The 25,822-nt window shown below is 35.2% G+C and overlaps 1 protein-coding gene across 3 annotated transcripts in view; it reads right to left on the reverse strand.

Moving 5' to 3' along the window:
* The window catches only part of SBF2 (SET binding factor 2), a 472,728-nt gene that overhangs the window by 264,549 nt on the left and 182,357 nt on the right, over positions 1–25,822 (reverse strand). For all 3 annotated transcript variants that reach the window (XM_045894160.3, XM_045894159.3, XM_045894158.3), the window contains exon 3: positions 505–642. In XM_045894160.3, the coding sequence (XP_045750116.1) occupies positions 505–642 (138 nt within the window). The remainder of the gene's footprint in view (positions 1–504; positions 643–25,822) is intronic.

Genomic DNA, 25,822 nt, shown 5'->3' on the forward strand with positions numbered 1-25,822 from the left:
TCTGAAACTAAGAACCCCAACAAATATTCCGAGAAACCTAGTATTTTTCATTTCTATGGTTCTAGCTTATGAATTTCAGTCCTGTTATATTGATACTCCCACCACTAATAATAATGACTTGACATTTAGTTGGGTACTTAAAAAATAATATTAAGCACTGTGACAGGTGATTTATAAACATTCTGATTATATGCTCTATATTCTGTAAAAGACCTCTCAGGAAAAGGACTGACAGGGAAATCACAGTTTCTCCATGAGAGGATATAAATCTTCCTAATAAACCAATTCATGAATAGGCCATTCTTGTGAATATTCAGATAATGATCAATATTTTAAAAGAAAACAAAGTTTACCTTCTTCCTCTCTTCTCCAACAGTATAGTACACCTCAGTCTTTCTTCTAAAGTAGCCCAAAGAACTTAAACTTACAGTTCTAACAAAAACAAATATGGCATTAAAAAAAGATTCCTAAATGTTGTTCTTTTGGCTAGAAAAGTTGTTGTACCTGAAGATTGATTTCTGCCTCATAGAAGGTTAGGCATGAGCAGTAATGTCGATCTGAGTCAATATCTGTCAGGACCACCACAAAAAATGTTGGCTGCTTCCTCTCTCTGGACAGCTGCCACCCGCCAGGCTGACAAAACTAAATGGGATAGAAAAAAAATTGTCACATTTTAAAGGTATAATGAAAATTTATTATTTATAGATTTTTGTGAAATGTTAAATATCCCTCCATTGTAAAAAAAAAAATCCAGCTAATGTGATGTTACCTAAGCCAATATATATATTTAAGTACATATTTATAATGTAGAACACTTTCTCTAATGTACATATACATTCTATGAGGACAGCTTAGATTTTCCACAAATGCTACTCCTTCTGAGACACAGATTGGCATATGTAGAAACAAATCCCCATAAATGAAAAACATCCCCCCCTTTAGAACAAATCATGAAATGAATTGAAGGTAAAGTACTAAGTATCTATCAATGATGGAAAACAGAATTATTTTAAAATTCCTTCATTAATCTAAGTCTCCAATTCAATACAATGAAAAAGATATCTTATTCATCAAGATAGATAATGTACATTAATGTATTTTAAAGAATAGAAAACATACAATGTATGCTCTTAGACCACAACAGAACTGAACTAGTAACAGAAAAATAGCTGAAAAAGTCCCAAAATACTTGGAGGTTAAACAACACACTGCTAAATAAACATGGGTCAAAGACAAAATCTCGAAAGAAATTTGAAAAATATTTTTAACTAAATGAAAATGAAAATACAACTTAATTAACATTTTTGGAATTCAGCAAAAGCAGTGCTTAAAGGAAAATTTATAGCATTGAATGCATATATTAGAAAAGAAGAAAGATCTAAAATCAATAATCTAAGCTTCTATCTTAGGAAGTTAGAAAAAGAAGAGAAAATTAGATCCAAAATAAGCAGATGAAAAGAAATAATAAAAATTAGAGGAGAAATCAATGAAATTGAAAACAAAAAATCAATAGAGAAAATCAACAAAACATAGCTGGTTCTTTGAAAAGATCATTAAAATCAACAAGCCTCTGACCAGTTAACTAAGAAAAAAAGAAGAAGAAAAGATACAAATTACTAATATCAGAAATGAAAGAGGAGACATTACTACAGATCCCATGGATATTAAAAAGATAATAAAGAAATACTCTGAACAACTCTATGCCTACAAATTTGACAGACTAGATGAAATGGATCAATTCCTTAGAAGACACAATCTGATAAAACTCATACAAGAAGAAATAGACCATCTGAATAGGTCTCTACCTATTAAATAAATTGAATCAATAATTAATAACCTTCCAAAATAGAAAGCATCAAGCCCAAATGAGTTCACTGGTGAATTTACTAAATATTTAATGAAGAAACTATACAATTCTCTACAATCTCTTCCAGAAGATAGAAGCCAAGGAAATACTTCCTGATTCATTCTATGAAGTCAGCATTACCCTAATAGCAAAAGCAGGAAAAAAAAATCATAAGAAAACTACAGATCAATTTCTCTCATGAACATAGATGCATAAACCCTCAACAAAAGATTTACAAGTTGAATCCAACAATGTATGAAAAGAATTATAAACTACAACCAAGTAGGATTTATTCCAGGTACACAAGGCTGGTTCAACATCTGAAAGTAAGTTAAACACATCAAGAAGACAGATAAGAAAAAAATCACATGCATATCAATACATGCAGAAAAAGCATTTGAGAAAATCCAACACCCATTCATGATAAAAACTCCCAGCAAACTAAGAATAGAGTGGAAGTTCCTTAACTTGATAGAGAACATTTACTAAAATCCTATAGCTAATGTCATACTTAATGATAAAAAGCTAGAAGCTTTCTCAAGGAAAGGATGTCCCCTATCACAACTCTATAAAATTGTACTGTAAGTCCTAACTAATGCAATTAGACAAAAAAGGAAATAAAAAAGTGTACAGATTGGGAAGAAAGAAATATAACTGTCTGTTCACAAATGACATGATTGTCTATGTAGAAAATCTGAAGGGATCAACAAAAAGACACCTGGAAGTAATCAATTATAGCAAGGTTCCAGGATACAAGGTTCATATACAAAAGTCAACTGCCCTCTTATATACCAACAAATGAACAAGTGTTGTTTGAAATTAAAAATACATTACCACTTACATTAGAACCTCCCCCAATTAAATACTTAGGTTAAATTTAACAAGATATATGCAAGAGCTACATGAGGAAAATTATAAAACTTTAATGAAAGTAATCAAAGAAGAACCATATAAAGAGAGAGAGAGATTCCATGTTTGTGGATAGGAAGACTCAATACTGTCAAGTATCAGTTCTTCCAAACTTGATCTATAGTTCAATGCAATCCCAATCAACATCCCAGAAAGTTATTTTGTGGATAATGACAAACTGATTTTAAAGTTTAGACAAAGGGGTGCCTGGGTGGCTCAGTCGTTAAGCATCTGCCTTCAGCTCAAGTCATGATCCCAGGGTCCTGGGATCGAGCCCTGTGTCTGGCTCCCTGCTCGGCAGGAGGCCTGCTTCTCCCTCTCCCACTCCTCCTGCTTGTGTTCCCTCTCTTGCTGTGTCTCTCTCTGTCAAATAAATAAATAAAATCTTAAAAATAAATAAATAAATAAAGTTTAGACACAGAGGCAAAAGATCCAGAAGAGCCAACCTAATACTGAAGGAGAAGAATAAAGTCAAAGAACAAAGTCATTTTCTGACTTAAAGACTTAATATAAAGCTAGAGTAATCAAGACAGTGTAGTATTGGTGAGAGAAGAGACATACAGATCCATCAAATGGAATGGAGACCAGAAATAGTATACCCAAACACAGTCAACTTTGACAAAGAAGCAAAGGTAATGCAGTGGAAAAAAAGATAGTCTTTTCAACAAATGATGCTGAAATAACCAGATATTCATATAGAAGAAAATGAATCTAGATATAGACAGACCTTACACTCTTCATAAAAATTAGCTCAAAGTGGATCATACACCTAAATGTTAAAGCACAAAACTATAAAACTCCCAGAAGATAATATAGGAAAAAATTTACATGACCTTTGGTTTTAGCAATAACTTTTTAGATAAAACACCAAAAAAATAAACCATGGAAGAAATCATTGATAAACTAGACTTCATTATAATTAAAAACTTTTGCTGTGTGAAAGATACTATCAACAAAATGAGAAGACAATTGGGGCACCTAGGTGGCTCAGTTGGTTAAGCGCCTGCCTTCAGCTCAGGTCATGATCTCAGGATCCTGGGATGGAGCCCCATGTCGGGCTCTCTGCTCAGCAGGGAGTCTGCTTCTCCCACTTACTCCACCTCTGTGCTCTTCCCCTCTCTCTCAAATGAATAAATAAAATCTAAAAAAAAAAAGCAATCTTGGCTGAACAGCAGCCTGGACATTAAAAAGAAAAAAAGAAAAGAAAAGAAGACAAGCCTAGAAAGGACTGGGGGAAAAGTTTGCAAAAGACATACTAAATAATGTATAGTCATCCAAAATACACAAAGAATTCTTAAAAGTCAACAATAAGAAAATGAACGGCTCAATTAAAACATAGGCAAAAGATCTGAACAGATACCTTGCCCCCAAGTTGGGGGTGTTGCCAGGGGCAAGGCCCGTATGGGGGTCTGGATCATACCTCTCTAAAGAAGATACACAGGAAAAAAAGCATATGATAAGACTTTCAACATCCTATGTCATTACAGAATTACAAATTAAAATAACAATGAGACATCATTACATATTTATTAGAATGTCCAAAATCCAAAATACTGGCAACGCTAAATACTGACAAGGATGTAGAACAACAGGAACTCTCATTCATTGCTGGTAGGAATGCAAAATGGACAACCAGTCTGGAAGACAGTATGATAGTTTCTTATAAAACTAAGCATATTCTTAGTAAACAATCCAGCAATTGTGCTCCTTGATATTTACCCGAAAACATATGTTCACAAAAAACTTGCACATGGATGTTTATAACAGCTTTTTCATAATTGCCAAAACTTGGAAGCAACCAAGATACCCTTCAGTAGGTGAATGGATAAATAAATTGTGGCATATTCAAGACAATGGAATATTATTTAGTGCTAAAAAGAAGCCATGAAAACGCATGGAGGAACCTTATATGCATATTACTAAATGAAAGACCTCAATCCAAAAGGGCTACATATGGTATGATTCCAACTACATGACATTCTGAAAAATGCAAAACTATGGAGACAGCAAAGAGAGTGAATGCTAATGTACAATATGGACTTTGGGTGATAATGATATGTCGATCAATATAGGTTCATCAATTTTAACAATGGTACCGCTGTGGTTGGGGATATTGATAGTGTGGGATGCTGTATGCTTTGAGAACAGGGAGTATACGGAACTCTTAGTTCTTTCTGCTCCATTTTGCTATGAATCTAAAACTGCTTTTCCTAGACTCAAGAAGTGTGAGGGAAAAAAAAAGTAAAGTCCATTTTCAAAAATCTGAAGAAAACAAAATATCTTGATTAGCAGTATTATTTTTCAAGAGATGGAACAAAAACAGAAATGAGCTTACCAATACAACAGCTCTCTGTGCCAGACCACCTACTGTTATTCTGCTCAATGACTATGTAATCTTGAGCATTTTATTTAACCTCTCAGTGCCTCAATTTCCTCATCTGTAAAAGGTAGACAATGAGTACCTATCTGCTAGTACTCTTGGGAAGTCTACATGAGTTAACACATGCAAAATGCTGAGAAGAGCTCCTGGCATATAATCCAGTGAAGTAAACATTACCCCCTTAGATGCAACTTTAGTTTCTGTCATCATATCTATAACACTTTCTTTCTCCTTCTGTATCAATTTCTTCCAAAACCTGCCCCTCCTTTCATTGCCTCATTGCCTCCTTGACTGAGTCTAACGAGACATCAAAAAGGGAGATCTGGATAATTTCCTACATTTGGAGAGAGTCATTAATCATGTTCAGAGCTTCTCTACCAGTAGAAAAATTCTACCACACCAATTTCCATAAACAAATGTCACAGGAATAAATAAATAGCATGAACAGCTTAAAAATATACTAATTAGCAAAAATGAAAACATTTTTCTTTCCTACATTTTTATTTTGAACTAGCTATTCAACAAATATTTACTGAGTACTTGAGTATCATTTTTTCTGAGAACACTTCTCTGTAATTCCCAGTTATCTCCAGTACCTTCCAGACCCAACAATCAAGAAGTGCCTCTCCTGTGTTCCAAAACCATTTTTATACATTTTTATTATAATAAGGAATTATAATAACAACAACCTTTTCTTCTTATATATCTCCCTAGAACTTATTATCTATTCTACTAATTTGGCATGGAAAAGTTGACTCGTCATTTTCTTTATGTGTATATTTCTCTTCAACAACCCATCTATCCAAGTTCTTGTCGCTCATAAAGATTTTATATTCTAGAATAGAAGCCTTCAAAGTGTGGTACACAGAATCAGAGGAGTACCAGTGGTAAAAACTACTTTCATAATAATACTAAGAATTAGTGGTTTCTTTAACTTTGTTGACATTTACATTGATGGTGCTAAAGTAATGGCAGGTAAAACTGCTGGCACCTCAACAGAAATGAAGGCAGCAAGCCACAAATTATACTTGTAGTTATTATATTCTTCATAGCTACACATCTGTAGTTTAAAAAAAAAAAGTCAGTTTCAGTTTAAAATGTCCTTGATGAAGCAATAAATCATTTAATTTCATTATAACTCGACCCTTGAGTATACAACATTTTAAATATTCTATGTTTCAAATAGTAAGTAGATATAAAGCACTGTTGTGGGCGCCTGGGTGGCTCAGTTGGTTAAGCGACTGCCTTCGGCTCAGGTCATGATCCTGGAGTCCCAGGATCGAGTCCCGCATCGGGCTCCCTGCTCGGCAGGGAGTCTGCTTCTCCCTCTGACCCTTCCCCTCTCATGTGCTCTCTCTCTCTCTCTCTCACTCTCTCAAATAAATGAATAAACAAAATCTTTAAAGCACTTTTGTTGCATACAGAAGTATGATAGTTGTTCAGGGAACTACTTGTGTGATTAAGTTGTGAGCTGAACTAGCTGCCCTTCTTTTTTTTTCTACCATTTTTTACTGGAAAGAATACTTGACAGACAAATATGCTTATACAGATTTATGTATATGGCAGACATTTTCTCAAAATAAATTAAGTGGGCCTATCATTTTAAGATAAGGATCTGATATATGTGTTACCAACGATAAGCGAGCTTTCAAGCACAATCATGAGTCTCATAGCTTTTTCATTTCTGATGAATGTGACAGTCACATTAACTAATGTAATATTTAAAATTCTATTAATATGTGTCAATATTTGGAAGATCTGCATAACTCATTGATTCCATATTTGCAAAATGACCAATGTATGATGTTATAAAATCATGCATGGATAAAAGACCCATTCAAAGTGCTAAGTACACCAAGAGATTTTAATGTAACAGTGCGAAAAGTTCATTGATGTGTTTACGGATTTCACATTGCATCTAATTTTTAAGAAGTTACTACTTGTTGAGTTTTTTAAAGATTTTATTTATTTATTTGAGAGAGAGAGAGAGAGATCACAAGTAGGCAGATAGGCAGGCAGAGGGAGAGGGAGAAGCAGACTCCCTGCTAAGCAGGGAGCCTGATTCGATCCCAGGACCCTGAGACTATGATCTGAGCCAAAGGCAGACACTTAACCAACTGAGCCACCCAGGCACCCCTACAAAAGTTTTTTCAAAGGATTTTAAATTTCAAGAATTTTAAAGGATTTTCAAGATTTCAATTTTCAAAGGATTTTAAATTCAAAAGAAATGTAACCTCCAGTTAAAATGTCTACTTTCCAAATTCACTGTATCATAAGATTAAGTAATAATGGAATTTGGGGTATCAAGAGATGATCCCACTGTTTAATAAGAAGTACTCCTCATAGGATTTGGATTAAAATATAATAATGCTAGCTGGTTCACCCACTTCAAATCTTAACTAAAAGTGTGCTGGGGAAGTAATAAACAATGAGGGAGTGGACACTATAATTCTTGAACCTGAGCTCGAGTCACATTTCTGACAGGAATGTGAGAAAATGTTTAGACAGCTGGAAACAGAATAGTCACTAAAAGATAGTAACCAAATGATAAGCATTAAACAAACAGGATAAAATCAGATTTTGCTCTCCCCAGTGTCTTTACTGGCAAACAGAGAAAAAAAAAAATGCTATCACAGGTGCAAAACCTAAACTGGCCATCACTTTGCCCTCCTTTTTTAAGTCACTGAGGAAACACATCTATTTAGAGTGATATCATCAATGAATATACTATATAAGTTGACAATTAATACTGTTTTCACACATAAATGAGCGTATTTGCAACAGCTTATGTTTTTGACTACTCCCTTCCACCTGACCCTCATCATTTCACACAGATCATGATAATACAAATTTTACAACATATCTGGGAATAGTCTATATGGGGATTCCTTTTCAGGATGTTAGCTGTCTTTGTTCAGCTCCAGTTTTCTTTAAGACCTTAGCATAACCTAGAAACAAATGATACTTCAAGGTTGCAAGGTCAGACAGACATTGCTGGATTCCACACATTAATGCAAACTTTGCTTACTTGCTTGTCTCTCTCATTGCCCCAATGTATGAAGTAGATCATTTGGAAATAGGCCACCTATCTGCAAACAAAAGGTAAGTGCCAATAATTCCTATTTGTTAAACACTATATATAATTGTATCCCATAAGACTCATCTTATGAATGATGAAACCAAGGCTATGAAATGTTAAGGTCATATATAGCTAGAATGCAACAAAGGCAGGACTAGAATTCAAGTCTCAGTACCTTTAGGAACTGTGTCTTTTCACTACTGAATTATCTTTATAAACCACCTTATGGATATTATTTTACGTTAATATAAATTCACAGTAGAAAAATGAGGAAAACAATGAAAATGAACTAAGTTTTTTAACATGCAAACTTTTCCTGCAACCACTTATCTCTGGATGTATTTTATTATGAATTATGAGTCCTGTTTTTCTCTATCTTCTGGAACATATACACACCATCATATAGATATATATAAAAGTATCATAACTTAGGTAATCCTCTATTGTTGGTTGCTTAAATTGTTGACAATTTTTTTTAATAACTAATGTTAGGATATGCATGGTATTATATAAATTTTTCCAGGCATGTTTCATTATTTTTTTAGGGAAGGAGAATTGGTTTTGTAAAGCATAACCAAAATGAGCACAAAAATGTTTCATTATCCTTGAATTCCTTTTTAAAGGTTAAGCAACCCCAGAATTATTTTGTTGTGCTGATTTCTTTCATAAAGAGAGTAGAAAAGAAGTGATAACAAAGAAATGTTATTATGAACTATATCCTGACCAAAGAAGAACTGTTTGTGAAATAAAGTTAACAGAAACTTTGGGAAACTGACCTCTGCTGCCAAGCTAAGCCACAGCAGCATCAGGTGTGTATTCTATACTTTGGATGGATTATTTTTTGAAAGTTCAGAGAAAACACAGTAGTCATAAGACTTTAGATGAGAAACCACTTTAAGAGCTGGGAAACTCTCTAACGTTTTGTTATCATAAAATAATGGATATCACATATATGTGCCTAGTTTTACCGGGCAACTTTTGATGAAGTATATTTTTAAAAAGATGATCCAAAGCAATTAGCTTTAAATGAAGCTTAATTTAAAATAGGTCACTGGGGCGCCTGGGTGGCTCAGTTGGTTAAGCGACTGCCTTCGGCTCAGGTCATGATCCTGGAGTGCCTGGATCGAGTCCCGCATCGGGCTCCCTGCTCAGCAAGGAGCCTGCTTCTCCCTCTGACCCTCCCTCCTCTCATGTGCTCTCTCTCTCTCATTCTCTCTGTCTCAAATAAATAAATAAATAAATAAGTAAAAAATAATAATAATAATAAAAATAAAATAGGTCACTTACTCTGCTTTTTGTAAAAATTTACATTCAGGTATTTTATTACTACTACACAACATTATATTGTCCTCATCAGTATAATAAAACTTTCACTATGTATAAAATAATATGATTGTCTGCTTGAACAATCCAAGCAAACTGCTTTAACATTGCTGGAATTAACAAGAGTTTAGTTATATAGGCAGAGATAAGAACACATAAAAATCAATAGTTTTCTTTGATACCAGCTATAAGTAATTAGAAAAAAAGAGCCTATTCATAATTAAGATTATGAATTAATGTGTTGTCAAAGCCACAGGTTGAGCTAACCTAACCTCTCAAGTTTTAAATATTTTGGCAAATCATTCTCATAAAGAGCCCTACACATAAGGCTTTAAATATAAAAATTTCAATAAGCAAACTCCAAAGAGAAAAATGAACATTTGGAATAGCTTCTTTCAAGTTTTGAAAAAATACAACTGCATGATTTACCAATTTAAAACAATTTCAAGATAAAAAGCACAAAAGAAATGCTGTTAATGACTTCTGGTTAAGCACAGTAGATGAAACAAATGTGTTTACTTCTATGACCTCCTGAAAACCCTCTAAAATTGTAATAAAAAAATACAAACAGCAAAGTAATGTGAAAGGAGATAACAGGTTTAAAATGTTAACAAGAATGTGGAAGCTGGAAAACTGGTTTACACTACAAATTCCTGGAAAAGATAATGAATGGGAGGTACCAGGTATGTATGAATGTCACCAAATACAGAGGCAAGACCAAAACAAACAAAAAGGAACTCAGTGGCCATGAAGACAATGTAAGGAGATGCAGAAAATTTCAAACACTGGAGAATGAAGAAGGGATCAAAACATTAAGAAGAGGCATTTATATATCAGAGAACATTTACAAAGCAAGAGAAATACAATAAAATTTTAAAATAAAGAAACTAGAACACTGTCCCAGTCGGTATCCAAAAGGGACAAACAAATGGAAAATGAAAGGGAAGGAAATTAGATCACTGCAGGAGTTCTAATTCTTCAGTAATAGGAAATTCAAAAAGAGTACATCCAAAGGAAAAATTTACCAAAACCCCCCCAAAACAAAAAACAATACAACCCTCTCCCCCACAAAAAGGCCCAGAATCTTAGGACAGGACTACATTTCCATATGTCTAGCATAACTAAGTAATGTTTTTTAAAACCCATTAATTTTAGCACATCATCACAAAGTTTCAATAAATGAAAGATAAAGAAAAGATCCTAAAGGGAAAGCAATAAGTAGAAAGAGAAAAAAACAGGTTTATGTATTTTACAATAGATTGAAGATCAAAATAGTAACAGAAACCTATTAATATAATTAATCAAATTAATAGAAATAACCAGAAAAGGAATAAAATCAACTCCATAATTTAAAAAATAGGACATAATTCAACATAACACCCATTCTTAAATTATATAATGAGTTTCATTATCATTGATATCATTTACTAGACACATTAGCTGAAGCAGTCACACAGTAGAAAGAAATTAAAGATAAAAACAATGGAAGGTAAAATTATTATTATTTCCCAATGACATGATGTATAACCTGGAAAACTGAAGAGAGCCAACTAAAAAACTATTATGACAATAACAGAATACAATAAGGTAATTGAATATAAAATTAATAGAGAGGACTCTCACTTTGGGCCAAGATTTAGCCTGCAGACTGAAATACCTTAAAAAGCTGGACAAAATAAATGAAATAATGGTTTGTAAGACACTGAAGTTAGGGCAATGAAGGACAAAGATCCCTGAAAGGAGGAAACAATGTAAGCCCTACTACTGGCCCTGCTTTCTGTCTTGAGAGAGTTTATAGGCCATGGTGTAGGGAGGAGGAAACGAAAGCAGAGCTGAGAGGAGTCCCTAGATGAGGAGACAGAGCAGACTCTTTGGAGATGGAACACCAGAGAGGAGGGAATTGCACAGAGAAAAAAGGTAGGTGATCTCAGAGTTACTCTTGAGAAGTCAGCAGGGCAATGATCACTGCATGTGTGTAAAGAAATCACCTGAGGCTGGCAGGAGAGCCATCTGCAAAGTTTAGAAAAAACAGTGGCCACCGCTTAAGCATGGCTGGAAGAAGTGCCCATTCCCATTATCCAGACTGGAAAAATTCATAATTCTCAAGAGCTTGGATAGAGTACACAGAAAAGTCTTGCCCAAGTAGTGGAAATAATTAGTCCTAAACTGGATCTGCTCAGAACTCACATAACAAATCATAAAAGCAAGACCTAAAAAGATCAAATTGTTTATAAGTAACTTAACTGCATCTCAGGAGCTCAAGAGGATTTAAAGGAATAGAAAATATCCACCACCCAACAAGATAAAATTCATGATGCCACGCATCCTATTAAATATTAACAGGTATGCAAAGAGATAGCAAAACAAAACCCATAATGAGGAGAATAATCAAACAAAACTGACCTGGAACTGACAGAGATATCAGAATGAGCAGAAAAGACACAGAGTTATTATAACTGATTCTCATATGTTGAAAAAGTTAAATGGAGACATGGAAAATCTGAAAGACTCAAACTCCTAAAGAGGAAAACTACAATGTAGGAGATAAAAAATACACTGAATAGGATTCACAGCATATTAAATGTCACAGAAGGAAAGATTCGTAAACTCGATTTGACATGAATAAAAATAATCTAAAGTGAAATAGAGAGGGACCCCTGGCTGGCTCAGTTGGAAGAGCATGCAACTCTTGATCTCAAGGTCGTGAGTTTGAGCCCCATGTTGGGTATAGAGATTACTAAAGAAATAAAAAAGAAACGGGGCGCCTGGGTGGCTCAGTTGGTTAAGCGACTGCCTTCGGCTCAGGTCGTGATCCTGGAGTCCCGGGATCGAGTCCCACATCGGGCTCCCTGCTTGGCAGGGAGTCTGCTTCTCCCTCTGACCCTCCTCCCTCTCATGCTCTCTGTCTCTCATTCTCTCTCTCTCAAATAAATAAATAGAATCTTTAAAAAAAAAATTAAAAAAAAAGAAATAAAAAAGAAAGAAAGGAAGAAATACAGAGAGAAAAAAGAACCCTTCAAAATTAAATGAACATCAGTGAGCTCTGGGACAACTTCAAGCAGCCTAACATATGAGAAATAAGAATGAAGGCAGTGAAGAGGAGGAACAGAAAAAATTCATTTGAAAAAATAATACTAGATAAAACTATGGATCTATACAAAACAATGAAGAGCACCAGCAGTGATAACTACATGGGTAAATAAATACAAAAGATTTTTTTGTATCATTTAAATCTCTTATTAACAAAATAACACTGCATCATGGGGTTTAAAGAATACATAAAATTAAAATGGGGGCACCTAGCTGGCTCAGTTGGTAGAGCATGTGACTCTTTTTTTTTTTTTTTTTTTTAAGATTTATTTATTTATTTGAGAGAGCGAGAAAGTACATGAGAGGGGGGAGGGTTAGAGGGAGAAGCAGGCTCCTCGCCGAGCAGGGAGCCCGATGCGGGACTCGATCCAGGGACTCCAGGATCATGACCTGAGCCGAAGGCAGTCGCTCAACCAACTGAGCCACCCAGGCGCCCGAGCATGTGACTCTTGATCTTGGGATTGTGAGTTTGAGCCCCACTTAGATGTAGAGATTACTTAAAAATAAAATCTTAAAAAAAAAAGTAAAATGATGTCAACAACTACACAAGTCAGGAAGGGAAAATGGAAGAGTACAGTGGTACTATATGGTTCATATATCACAGGAAAAGTGATATCGTATCACTTGAAGGTAGAGTGTGTTAAGTTAAATACACCATAAGTTAAAGATGTATAAGCCCCAAAAATGACAAAATAAAGAGTTAAAAATAATAATCCAACAAAATAAATAAAATGGAATAACCAAGAAAAATAATCTAAAAGAAAGAAGAAAATAAAGGGGAAGAAAAGACCAATGCAATGAATATAACAAATAGAAAAATAATATACTCAAGACTAAATATACTAATAATTACATTAAATGGCAGAGATATTGTGCTTGGATAAAAAAGCAAGACTCAGGGCACCAGGGTGGCTCAGTGAGCGTCCAACTCTTGATTTTGGCTTGGGTCATGAGATCAAGCCTTGTATTAGGCTCCATGCTCAGGGTAGAGCCTGCTGGAGAGTCTCTCCCTCTTCCTCTCCCTGCTCCTCTGCTCCTCCTCCCTACTCTCTCTCCTCCTCTCTCATGAATGAATGAATGAATGAATGAATGAAAGAAAGAAAGACTCAACTATATGTTACCTACAAAAAACACTTTAATTACAAAGTTCCAAAGAACTTAAAAGAAAAAGGACTGAGAAAACATATCTTATGCTAAGATTCATCAAATAAGGCTGGCATAGCTACATTAATATCAATGTAGATTACAGAGCAAAGAATATTAACACAAACAAAAATGGCATTTTATGATATGTGGGTCAACAAAGGGACATAAAATCTTAAATATTTGTGTCCCTAATAAATACCTTCAAAATTCATAAAACAAATCTAACAGAACTGCAATCAATCAATCAATCAATAAAACAGATGTTTTCCACTTTAGTCAAAGATTTCAAAATACCTCTCCTGATAATTGTTAGAACAAGTGGATCAAAACAAACAAACAAACAAACAAAAAAGGACGTAGAAGATTTGAATAATACTATCAACCAACTCGACCTAATTGATGTTTATAGAACAGTCCATACAACAACAATGGAATACACATTCTTTTCAAGCATACTTGTAACATTTACCAAGATAGAGCATATCCTGGGCCATAAAACAAGTTGCAATAAATTTAAAAGGATTCAAATAATAAAAAATATGTTCTTATACCACAAGGGAATTAAACTGGAAATCAAAAACAGATCACTGGAAAGTCTACAATACTTGGAAACTAAATAACATTTCTAAACAACTCATGGGTCGAAGAAGAAATCAAAAGGGAAATTATAAGGTATGTGGAACTAAATGAGAATGAAAAGACCACCTTTCAGAATTTGTAGGATGCTACTAATGTAGGACTTAAGCAGAAAGTTATAGCACCAAACACTTAAACAGAAAATAAGAAAGGTCTCAATGATCTTAGCATCTATTTAAGAATTAGATAAAAAAAGAGAAAGTTGAATTCAAAGTAAACAGAAAAAAGGAAATAACAGGGATCAAAACAAAAATCAATGAAACAGAGAACAGAAACAACAGAAAAGGATAATGATCAAAAAGCTTGATAAACAAAATGAAACAAGACGAAACCAGAGAGGGAGACAAACCATAAGAGACTCTGAATCTTAGGAAACAAACTGAGGGTTGCTGGAGGGGAGGAGGATGGGGCTTGGGGTGGCTGGGTGATGGACACTGAGGAGGGTATGTGTTGTGGTGAGCACTGGGGATTTTGTAAGACTGATGAATCACAGACTTGTACCCCTGAAACAAATAATACATTATACGTTAATTAAAAAATAAAAGTTAAGGGGCACCTGGGTGGCTCAGTCGTTAAGCGTCTGCCTTCGGCTCAGGTCATGATCCCAGGGTCCTGGGATTGAGCCCCGCATCGGGCTCCCTGCTCCGCGGGAAGCCTGTTTCTCCCTCTCCCTCTCCCCCTGCTTGTGATCCTGCTCTCACTGTGTCTCTCTCTGTCAAATAAATAAATAAAATCTTTTAAAAAAATAAAATAAAATAAAAGTTAAAAAAAATTTGATAAACTTCTAGCCAGATTTATCATAAAAAAGAGAAGACACAAATTGCCAATATCAGGAATGAGATATGACATCATTAGAGATTACAGATATTAAAAGGATTATAAGAGAATATTATGAATAACTTTTTGCAAATAAACTTGATAATGAGATGAAATAGACAAATTCTTTTTTTTTTTAAACATTTTATTTATTTATTTGAGAGAGAGAATGAGAGAGAGAGAGCACATGAGAGGGGTGAGGGTCAGAGGGAGAAGCAGACCCCCCGCTGAGCAGGGAGCCCGATGCGGGACTCGATCCCGGGACTCCAGGATCATGACCTGAGCCGAAGGCAGTCGCTTAACCAACTGAGCCACCCAGGCGCCCCGAAATAGACAAATTCTTGAATAACACAAACTACCTGAGCTTACTCATGAAGAAACAGAACACCTAAATAACTCTGTATTTATCGGGCGCCTGGGTGGCTCAGTTGGTTAAGCGACTGCCTTCGGCTCAGGTCATGATCCTGGAGTCCCGGGATCGAGTCCCGCATCGGGCTCCCTGCTCAGCGGGGGGTCTGCTTCTCCCTCTGACCCTCACCCCTCTCATGTGCTCTCTCTCTCTCATTCTCTCTCTCAAATAAATAAATCTTAAAAAAAAAAAATAACTCTGTATTTATCAAAGAAATTGCAATTGTAGTTAAAAACCTTCCATGAAGAAAACTACAGTCCCAGATGACTTTACTGGTGAATTCTACTAAACATTTAAGGAATCAATAATAGTAACAATTCTACACAAAATCTTCCCAAAATTGAAAAGGACAAAATACTTCCCAACTTCATCCTATGAGGCTAGTGATACCAAAACCTGGCAAAGATATTGAACACATGAACATAGTTGCAAAAATTCTTTTATAAAATGTTTTTTAGCAAACTGAATCCAACAGTATAGTAAAAGGCTAATAATATATCATGACCAAGATGGATTTATCCCAGGAATACAGGGTTTGTTTACATTTGAAAAGCAACTGATGTAATTCATCATTTAAAAACCTTTACATAAAGGGCGCCTGGGTGGCTCAGTTGGTTAAGCAACTGCCTTCGACTCAGGTCATGATCCTGGAGTCCCTGGATCGTGTCCCGCATCGGGCTCCCTGCTCGGCGGGGAGCCTGCTTCTCCCTCTGACCCTCCCCCCTCATGTGCTCTCTCTCTCTCATTCTCTCTGTCTCAAATGAATAAATAAAATCTTTAAAAAAAAAAAACAAAAACCTTTACATAAAGAAAGTACAACAAACTAAAAAAGAAAACTGGTATCATTTTAATAGAAGCAGAAAAAGCATTTGACAAAATTCAGCATCATTTGTGTTAAAAACTGTGAGTATGCTAAAAGTAAAAGTGAATTTCCTTAACATGATAAAGCATCTGTGCAAAACCTGTATCATACTTAATGCTGAAAAACTGAATGCTTTACTGCTAAGACCAAGAAAAAGATAGATATGTCTACTATCACGACTTCTATTCTACTTTGTACTATAGGTTCTAGCCTGAGCAATCAGATGAAGGGAGAGAGGAAGGAATGGTAGGTGTATCAACCGGAAAAAAGATAAAACTGTCCCTATCCACTAATACGACTGTCGATGTTAAAAATGTAATGGAATCTATAAAAAATGTCTAGAAGTAATATGTGAGTTTAGTAAAGTTGTAGGATATGTGGTCAACATACAAAAATCAATTGTATTTCTAGTAGTGAACAATTAAAAATAAAAATATCATTTACAACAGCATCAAGAATAAGAAATAGGGATAGATGTCAAAAGATATGAAAGACCTGCATACTTAACTAAAAATACTGCTGAAAAACTAAGGAAGACCTAAATTAATAGAAAGATATACCTTATTCAAGTTTTGGCCCACTCAATATTATTAAGATGTCAGTTCTCCAAGTTAATCTACATGTGAATAAATCTATAGAGTCAATGCAATTGCAACCCAAATGCCAGCAGTTTGTTTTCGGAGTTTTTGTTTTGTTTTGTTTTGGTAGAAATTCTAAAACTGAATTTAAAATTCCAATGGAATCTCTATTCTGTTCCACTGATCTGTCTGTTGTTGTGCCAGTACCATACTATCCTGATGATTACAGCTTTGTAATAAAGCTTCAAGTCCGGAATTGTGATGCCACCAGCTATGGGTTTTCTTTTTCAACATTCCTTTGGTTATTCGGGGTCTTTTCTGGTCCCATACAAATTTTAGGATTACTTGTTCCAGCTCTGTGAAAAAAGTTGATGGTATTTTGATAGGGATTGCACTGAATGTATAGATTGCTCTAGGTAGCATAGATATTTTAACAATATTTGTTCTTCCAATCCACGAGCATGGAATGTTTTTCCATTTCTTTGTGTCTTCCTCAATTTCTTTCATGAGTATTCTATAGTTTTCTGAGTATAGATCCTTTGCCTCTTTGGTTAGGCTTTTTCCTAGGTATCTTATGGCCCAAAACAGACACATAGATCAATGGAATAGAATAGAGAACCCACAAATGGACCCTCAACTCTATGGTCAACTAATCTTCGACAAGGCAAGAAAGACTATCCAATGGAAAAAAGTCTCTCTAACAAACGGTGTTGGGAAAATTGGACAGCCACATGCAGAAGGATGAAACTGGACCATTTCCTTTCACCATATAAAAAATAGACTCAAAGTGGATCCTGAAAGACCTCAATGTGAGACGGGAATCCATCAAAATCCTAGAGGAGAACACAGGCAGCAACCTCTGTGAACTCGGCTACAGCAACTTCTTCCTAGACACATCTCCAGAGGCAAGGGAAACAAAGGCAAAAATGAACTATTGGGACTTCATCAAGATAAAAAGGTTTTGCACAGCAAAGAAAACAGTCAACAAAACCAAAAGACAACTGACAGAATGGGAAAAGATATTTGCAAATGACAGATAAAGGGCTAGTACCCAAAATCTATAAAGAACTTATCAAACTCAACACCCAAGGAACAAATAATCCAATCAAGAAATGGGCAGAAGACATGAACAGACATTTCTGCAAAGAAGACATCCAAATGGCCAATAGACACGTGAAAATGTGCTCAACATCGCTCGGCATCAGGGAAATACAAATCAAAACCTCAATGAGATACCACCTCACATCAGTCAGAATGGCTAAAATTAACAAGTCAGGAAACGACAGATGTTGGGGGGGATGCGGAGAAAGGGGAACCCTCCTACACTGTTGGTGGGAATGCAAGCTGGTGCAGCCACTCTGGAAAACAGTATGGAGATTTCTCAAAAAGTTGAAAATAGAGCTACCCTATGACCCAGCAATTGCACTACTGGGTATTTATCCCAAAGATACAAATGTAGTGATCTGAAGGAGCACCTGCACCCCAATGTTTATAGCAGCAATGTCCACAGTAGCCAAACTATGGAAAGAGCCCAGATCCATTGACAGATGAATGGATAAGGAAGATGTGGCATATATACACAATGGAATACTACTCAGCCAATTAAAAAAATGAAATCTTGCCATTTGCAACAACGTGGATGGAACTAGAGGGTATTATGCTAAGGGAAATAAGTCAATCAGAGAAAGACAATAACCATATGATCTCATTCATATGTGGAATTTAAGAAACAAAACAGAGGATCATGAGGGAAGAGAGGGGGAAAAATAAGGCAAGACGAAATCAGAGAGGGAGACAAACCATAAGAGACTTTTCATCATAGGAAATAAACAAGGTTGCTGGAGGGGAGGTGGGTGGAGGGATGTAATGAGCACTGGGTATTATATAGTGATGAATCACTGACCTCTACCTCTGAAACTAATAATATACTATATGTTAATTAATTGAATTTAAATTAAAAAAAATAAATAAATAAAATGAGACACCTAGGAAAAAAATTCCAATGGAAATGTAAAGGATCTAGAATAGCCAAAACAACTTATAAAAAGACAGAATTGGAGAACTAACATTACCTGATCTCAAGAACTGTGATAAAGCCCCCCCAAAAAGTGTGATATTAAAGATAGGCAAATAAATCAATGCAACAAAACAGTCCAGAAATAAACCCACACATATAAGGACAACTATCTCCTCCCATTAATGGGACATTTTAACACTTGCTCAAAGAAAGTGTAACTGTTGTTATGTGTTCTAAAAGCAAAGGGTAATAAAATGAAGCAAAATGTTAATGAAGAAGGTCCCTAAGCAGAAGTTTCCTTGCATATTGGGTTCCCTGATCTATTGCTGCTTGCAAGTCATCTCCAACTGCCACCTCAGCAACACCCACATTAGTAAAATTTACTTTGCATAGATTCATATAGGATTAAGTGCTTCTTTAAGTGATTTAAAGGATAAATCATAGGCAACTGAGTTATCTGCTTACAATTCACCCTCTCTAATCCTGAGATACCCGTCCTGGGGAATGAATCACTGCAGTTGTAGAACTTCTGGATAGCTCATCTTATTTGGACCCTTCCATTCAATGGAGAAAAGGGTCTTTTTTGTCTGAATCCAAGGTCCAGCCATCTGACCAGTGGTCCTACACACTACTGATCTGACCATTTCAGCCAATTCCAGAGCTATGTCTTTAGAAATACCATTTTCTTGGGCGCCTGGGTGGCTCAGATGGTTAAGCGTCTGCCTTCGGCTCAGGTCATGGTCCCAGGGTCCTGGGATCGAGTCCCACATTGGGCTCCCTGCTCCTTGGGAGCCTGCTTCTCCCTCTGCCTCTCTCTCTCTGTCTCTCATGAATAAATAAATAAAATCTTTAAAAAAAAAATACCATTTTCTTATTTCCTCTCCATTTTTTATTATTATGGCTCTAGCACTGTGACTTAAGATTCTAGAATAAAATAGACCTGTATTCAAATCTCAGCACTGCCATTTATTTAGCTGTGTGAGTTCCCAAAAACCATTTTCAAATCTTTAAAAAGGAAATACATTGATCTACTTATGTGGCCTTTGTAAAAACTATTTCACGCACCTAAAATGTTTAAAACAACCCAGCAAAGAGTAAACATCCAATAAATAGTTGTTACTATTATCATTATCACTACTATTATTACCTACTTACCATCAGTTTCTCCCTTCAAAATATTTTCAACTTGATTCTTCTCTGCCTCTAGGTTCTAAGAAATTCATAGCATTGTTCCTTCACGATGCCACTGGACAAAAATTCATACTACTTTTAAATTTTTTAAGTAAATACTTAATGAATTTGTTTTTGTTGATAAAAATCCAAACAATAAAGGGGCACCTCGGTGGCTCATTCGCTTAAGCATCTGACTTTGGCTCAGTTTGTGATCCTGGGATAGAGCCCCGTGTCAGGCTCTGTGCTCCACACTCAGCCAGGAGTCTGCTTGTCCCTCTGCCCTTCCCCCCACCCCTTGTGCTTGCTGTCTCTCTCCCTGCTAAATAAAATATTGGAAAAAAAAAATCCAAATAAAAATGTTTGCAGAGAAAAAGTTCAAATTCTTGCTGCCCAACCCAGTGATATGGACAGTCTACCCTTCACCTCCAGCCATATTACTCATTATTAATACAGAAGTCCCCCCTTATCCACAGGGCACATGTTGCAAGACACCTAGTCGATGCCCAAAACCACAGAGTACCAAACCCTAGGTATACTGTTTTTTCCTGTAGAATATGCCTATGATAAAGTGTAATTTATAAATTAGACACAGTAAGAGATTAAAACAATGACTAATAATAAAACAATTCTAACAATATACTGTAATAAAAGTTGGGTGAATGTAGTTTCTCTCAAAACATCTTATTATACTGTAGTTACTCTTCTTCTTGTGATGATGTGAGATGATAAAATGCGTATGTGATAAAATGAAGAATGACACAGGCACTGTGATCTAGCCTTAGGCTACTACTGACCTGATTATCCATCAGGAGGATCATCTGCTTCCAGAACACAATGGATCCCAGGTAACGAAATTGTGAACACAATCCCACAGTAAAAGCAGGGACATACTACTATGGTTCTATCTGCTTCCTTCCCAATATTGTTGAACCACTTATATACACATTTATGTGTATATACAAATATTCAGGCTTAATTCAAATAGTGCAATCAAACCCATCCATCCCTATCTAGATTCACTGTTAAATATTACACCATATATAAATATTTACTTTTGCTTTTTAACACAGGCATTTATCTTAGCCTCTAAGGTAGAACTTATTAAGACTATAGTTACTGAAGTTGAAATTTTATCAACAGTTTCTAAGAAAAGATGAATCATATCATCAAGACTTTGTATATATTTTATGGGAAATAAGATTCTAGTCAGTACTGAAAGTTGACATTTCAAAACCCTTTAGGCCCAACAAATCTGATCACTTATAGAAACTCATTGCCCTTTAAGAGTCAGAAATACTTGGGTATAATGGCCCAGGGAAATAGTAATAGATATACTTTTCATTGAAAAAGAAAAGTAACAATTCCTTGGTTTTTTAGAATAAATTCAAATGCAGTGCTTAAATTGAGGAAATAAGGTGAGTTCTGTTTCAATTCTTCTTCCTTTCTGGTTTATAAACATTGTTTATAAACATTGGAATTTTACTAATTTCCTGGATAACAAATGGAAGGAATGCTCTCATTTGGGGCTTTTCCACTTATAATTCCATTATCATGATCTCAAAAAATATATATACCCAGTGGAATCTTGATTTCAACTGACTCCTTCAAAAGACTTATACATAATGTGGCTGATATTACATGAAATTTAAACTTAAGAAATTACACCATGTGTGAAACATTCATTTGCATTCTTATCGTTTCAAGTGCTTCATAACAGCCCAAGGAAGCTAAAACTTGAGAATTACTGGTTTTCTTCTTAAAGAAAACAATTCAAGGGCCTGCTATCCCCTAACACAGCCTCATCTAAAGAACAAAAAGAAATGCAAGGTGCCAGGCACATTATTTTTAAGGGGAAGTTTAACAAAACAAAGGGAAAAAAAGACACTACCTACCCAAGGAAAAATGATTTACTTATTAGCAGGTCTGAACAGGGAAAAACTGCCCAAAATGAAACCTTTTATAAAATAAAATTACATACTGTATATTAAGCTCAGTATACTAAAAGCTGGCTTCAAAATAAAGTACATGCAAAAAAGTCTCAACAAAACATTAGTAAATGGATTCCTGCAGTATATTAGAATACTAACCCAGAACAGTGGAGTTTATCCAGGCAGCTTAAGGCTAGTTCAATATTCAAAAACAAATTAACATTGTCTATCATGTAAGAAAAATCACAACATACCATCAACGGAACAGAAAAAGCATTTACCAAAATTTCCATACCCATCAGGATAAAAATTTTCAGCAACCTAGTAATAGAAGGGTACTTCTTCAACCAGAAAAAGGATATGTGTAATAAACCTATAGCAATCATCGTAAATGGTGAAAGATGGGATATTTTCCACTTATGAACAGGAACAACACAAGGATATCTACATTCACCATTCTGACAAGAAAAGATATATATACATATATATATATATATGTATATAGAAAGAAGGAGTAAAACTGTCCCAATTTGCATACGACAAGAATGTCTATATAAAAAATTCCAGGGAATCTACAAAAAACACTTTTAGAACTAATATGAATAAAATTGCAGGTTACAAGTTCAACACACAAAAATCACTTAAATTTTTATATATTAGCAATAAACAATATGAAACAAAAGATTTTTAAGTACCATTTATAACAGCTCCAATAAAATGGAAATACTTAGGCATAAATCTAACAAATCATGGCATAGATGAAAGAAATCATGGAATACCTCAACATATTAAAGGTGTCAATTTTCACGAAAATGATCTATAGATTTAATGCAATATCAATCAAAATCCAAACAGGGCTTTTTTTTTTTTTTTTGAGACATAGGTAAATTCATTCTTAAATATTATGCAGTAGGACAAAATACCAAAATAGCTAAAAGAATTTTTGCAAAAGAAAATTAAGTTAGAGGAATCATACTACTGGATTTTATTACTTACTACAAAGCTACAGGAATAAAGACAGTATCATACCAGCTAAGAAATATAAATAAAAATACTAGGGAGAGCAATGGAACAGAATAGAGTCCAAAAATAGACTCATACAAATATGGCCATCTGATCTTTGACAAAGGTACAAAAACAGTTCAACTAAGAAAGAGTGGTCTTTTTTCAACAAGTGATGTTGGGACAACAGGTCATCTATGTGCATGCAAAAAGAAAAATTAACCTCAAACTAAACCTCTTATCTTATACAAAGATTAACTCCAAATGGATCACAGATCTAAATATAAAACACAAAACAATAAACCTTTTAGAAGAAAACATAAGAGAAAATCTTTATGACCTGGGGTTAGCGAAAAAGTTAACACCAAAAGCAAGATCCATTAAAAAAATTCATCAGACTACATCAAACTTTAAAACTTTGTGTTGGGGAGCCTGGGTGGCTCAGTTGGTTTGAGCAACTGCCTTTGGCTCAGGTCATGGTCCCAGAGTCCCAGGATCGATTCCCGCATCAGGCTCCCTGCTCAGCGGGGAGTCTGCTTCTCCCTCTGACCCTCTCCCCTCTCATGCTCTCTCTCACTCTCTCTCTCTCTCACACATAAATAAAATCTTAAAAATAAATAAATAAAACTTTGTGTCTAAGAAAAATACTGTTAAAATGAAAAGTCAAGTCTCAAGATTATATAAAGAACTCTGAAAACTCAACAGTAAAAATAACCCCATTAGAAAATGGGCAAAGATTTTAGTAGCTATTTCTCCAAAGAAGAATGGCCAGAACACATGAGAAGATGCTCAACATCATTAGTCATTAGGGAAATGCAAATGAAATACATGAGATAGCACTTCACACACATTAGGTTGGGTATAGTCAAAAAGACTGATAAAGTATTGATGTGGAGAAATTGGAACCCTCATACACTTGCTGGTGGGAATGTAAAATAAAGCAGTCTCTTTTGTAAAACAGTCTGGCAGTTTAGCACAAGGTTAAACATAGAGCTACCATATGACGCAGTAATTCTACTACTAGGTATATACTCAAGAGAAATGGAAACGTGTGTCCACACAAAAACCTGTACATGAATGTTCACAGCACATTATTCATAATAGCCCCAACCTGGAAACAACTCAAATGCCCTTCAGTAGGTGAATGGATAAATAAACTATGGTATATCCACATAATGGAATACTAAGTAAAAAAAGGAACTAACTACTGATAATGGCAACAACTTGGATGAATCTCAAATATATTATGCTAATTGAAAGAACCCAGGACCTAAAGGTTATATACTGTGTGATTCCACTTCTAAGGCATTCTTGAAAAGATAAATCCACAATAATGAAAAACATATCAGTGGTTGTCAAGGGTTACAAGTGGTAGGAATGTGACAATAAAGGGACAGCATGAGGAAATTTGCTGAGTGATAGAACTGTCCTGTATCCTGATGGTAGTGGTAGTTACTCAACTCTAAACATGTGTTAAAATATACAGGGCTCTATACTAAACAAATAAAAAGGTCAATTTAACCATATAATAACTTAAAAAATAAAAAATTTTCAAATAATAATAGACAAAATTCTATTAATCCCAGCAATTTCATATGAGAAGTAAAAAAATAAAAATAAACTTGGCCAAATTGGAGTGTTTAGAGCCAAATAAACAGGATTGTTTTTCCTGGGGTCTCTGATTACTTAGAAAAAAAAAAAAGGCAGGTGTTGTGTGTGCCACAATTTATATTATGGTTTCCCTAAAAGCAGACCTTGAAATAAGAATTTCAGTGCAAGTAGTTTATTTGGGAGACAATCCCAGAAAACTGTGGGAGAGGAGTAGGGAAGAGAAGGCAGCCGTGGTATACGTTAATGAGCAGGCTACAGCTGGGGGTAACGAGGTCAACCATGCTGCGGAATTCTGAGAGACAGTATAGGACATGCATTAGAGTTATCTCACTCAAAGGGCATGGGGGCTAGAGGCTTTTCTCTCAATTTCTGTAAGTCATCAATTGAAGGCTACTCCTGAGGTGGCAGGCATTAATATCCTAGAACTTCTGGCCTGCCCATGTGCAGAGGCAGAGCAGGCCCCAGGGGATAAAGAATGCTCTCAAAAATCATAGATGCTGGCAATCAGACGTTGAGACAATGTACACAGAAATGGAAGGTGCTGAAGAAAAATGTGCAGGATGCTGATATTTGCTCCAGATGGGTAAACATATGTAGATGGATATTAATAGAATTAACTCTGAAACAAAACCCAAGAAACTGCCTCTGGAGGGTCAGAATAGAAAAGATATTTCACTTTTTATTCTTTTTGAATTTTTCACCATGAACCTAAATATTACCTGTTCAAGGCTACTGTGATCATTCAGGAGAAAGATGATGACAGCTACAATTGTGCTCATAATATTGGGGATGGTGAAAAATTAATGAATTATTTTAAAAGTGCAGTTAATGCGATGAATGATATATGTTAGGGAAAGATGAGAACCTAGAATAAGATTTAGGTTTGGGGTCTGCACAACTGCAGTATTTAAAATGGGGTGAACACGTTGAATCACAGATCTGAACCTCTGAAACAAATAATACATTATATGTTAAAAAAAAAAGAAGAAGAAGATAGCAGGAGGGGAAGAATGAAGC

The sequence above is a fragment of the Mirounga angustirostris genome, unplaced genomic scaffold (assembly GCF_029215605.1).
Source record: "Mirounga angustirostris isolate CCGP_5_RB_7025 unplaced genomic scaffold, mMirAng1.0.hap1 SCAF_13, whole genome shotgun sequence".
Classification (NCBI taxonomy): domain Eukaryota; kingdom Metazoa; phylum Chordata; class Mammalia; order Carnivora; family Phocidae; genus Mirounga; species Mirounga angustirostris.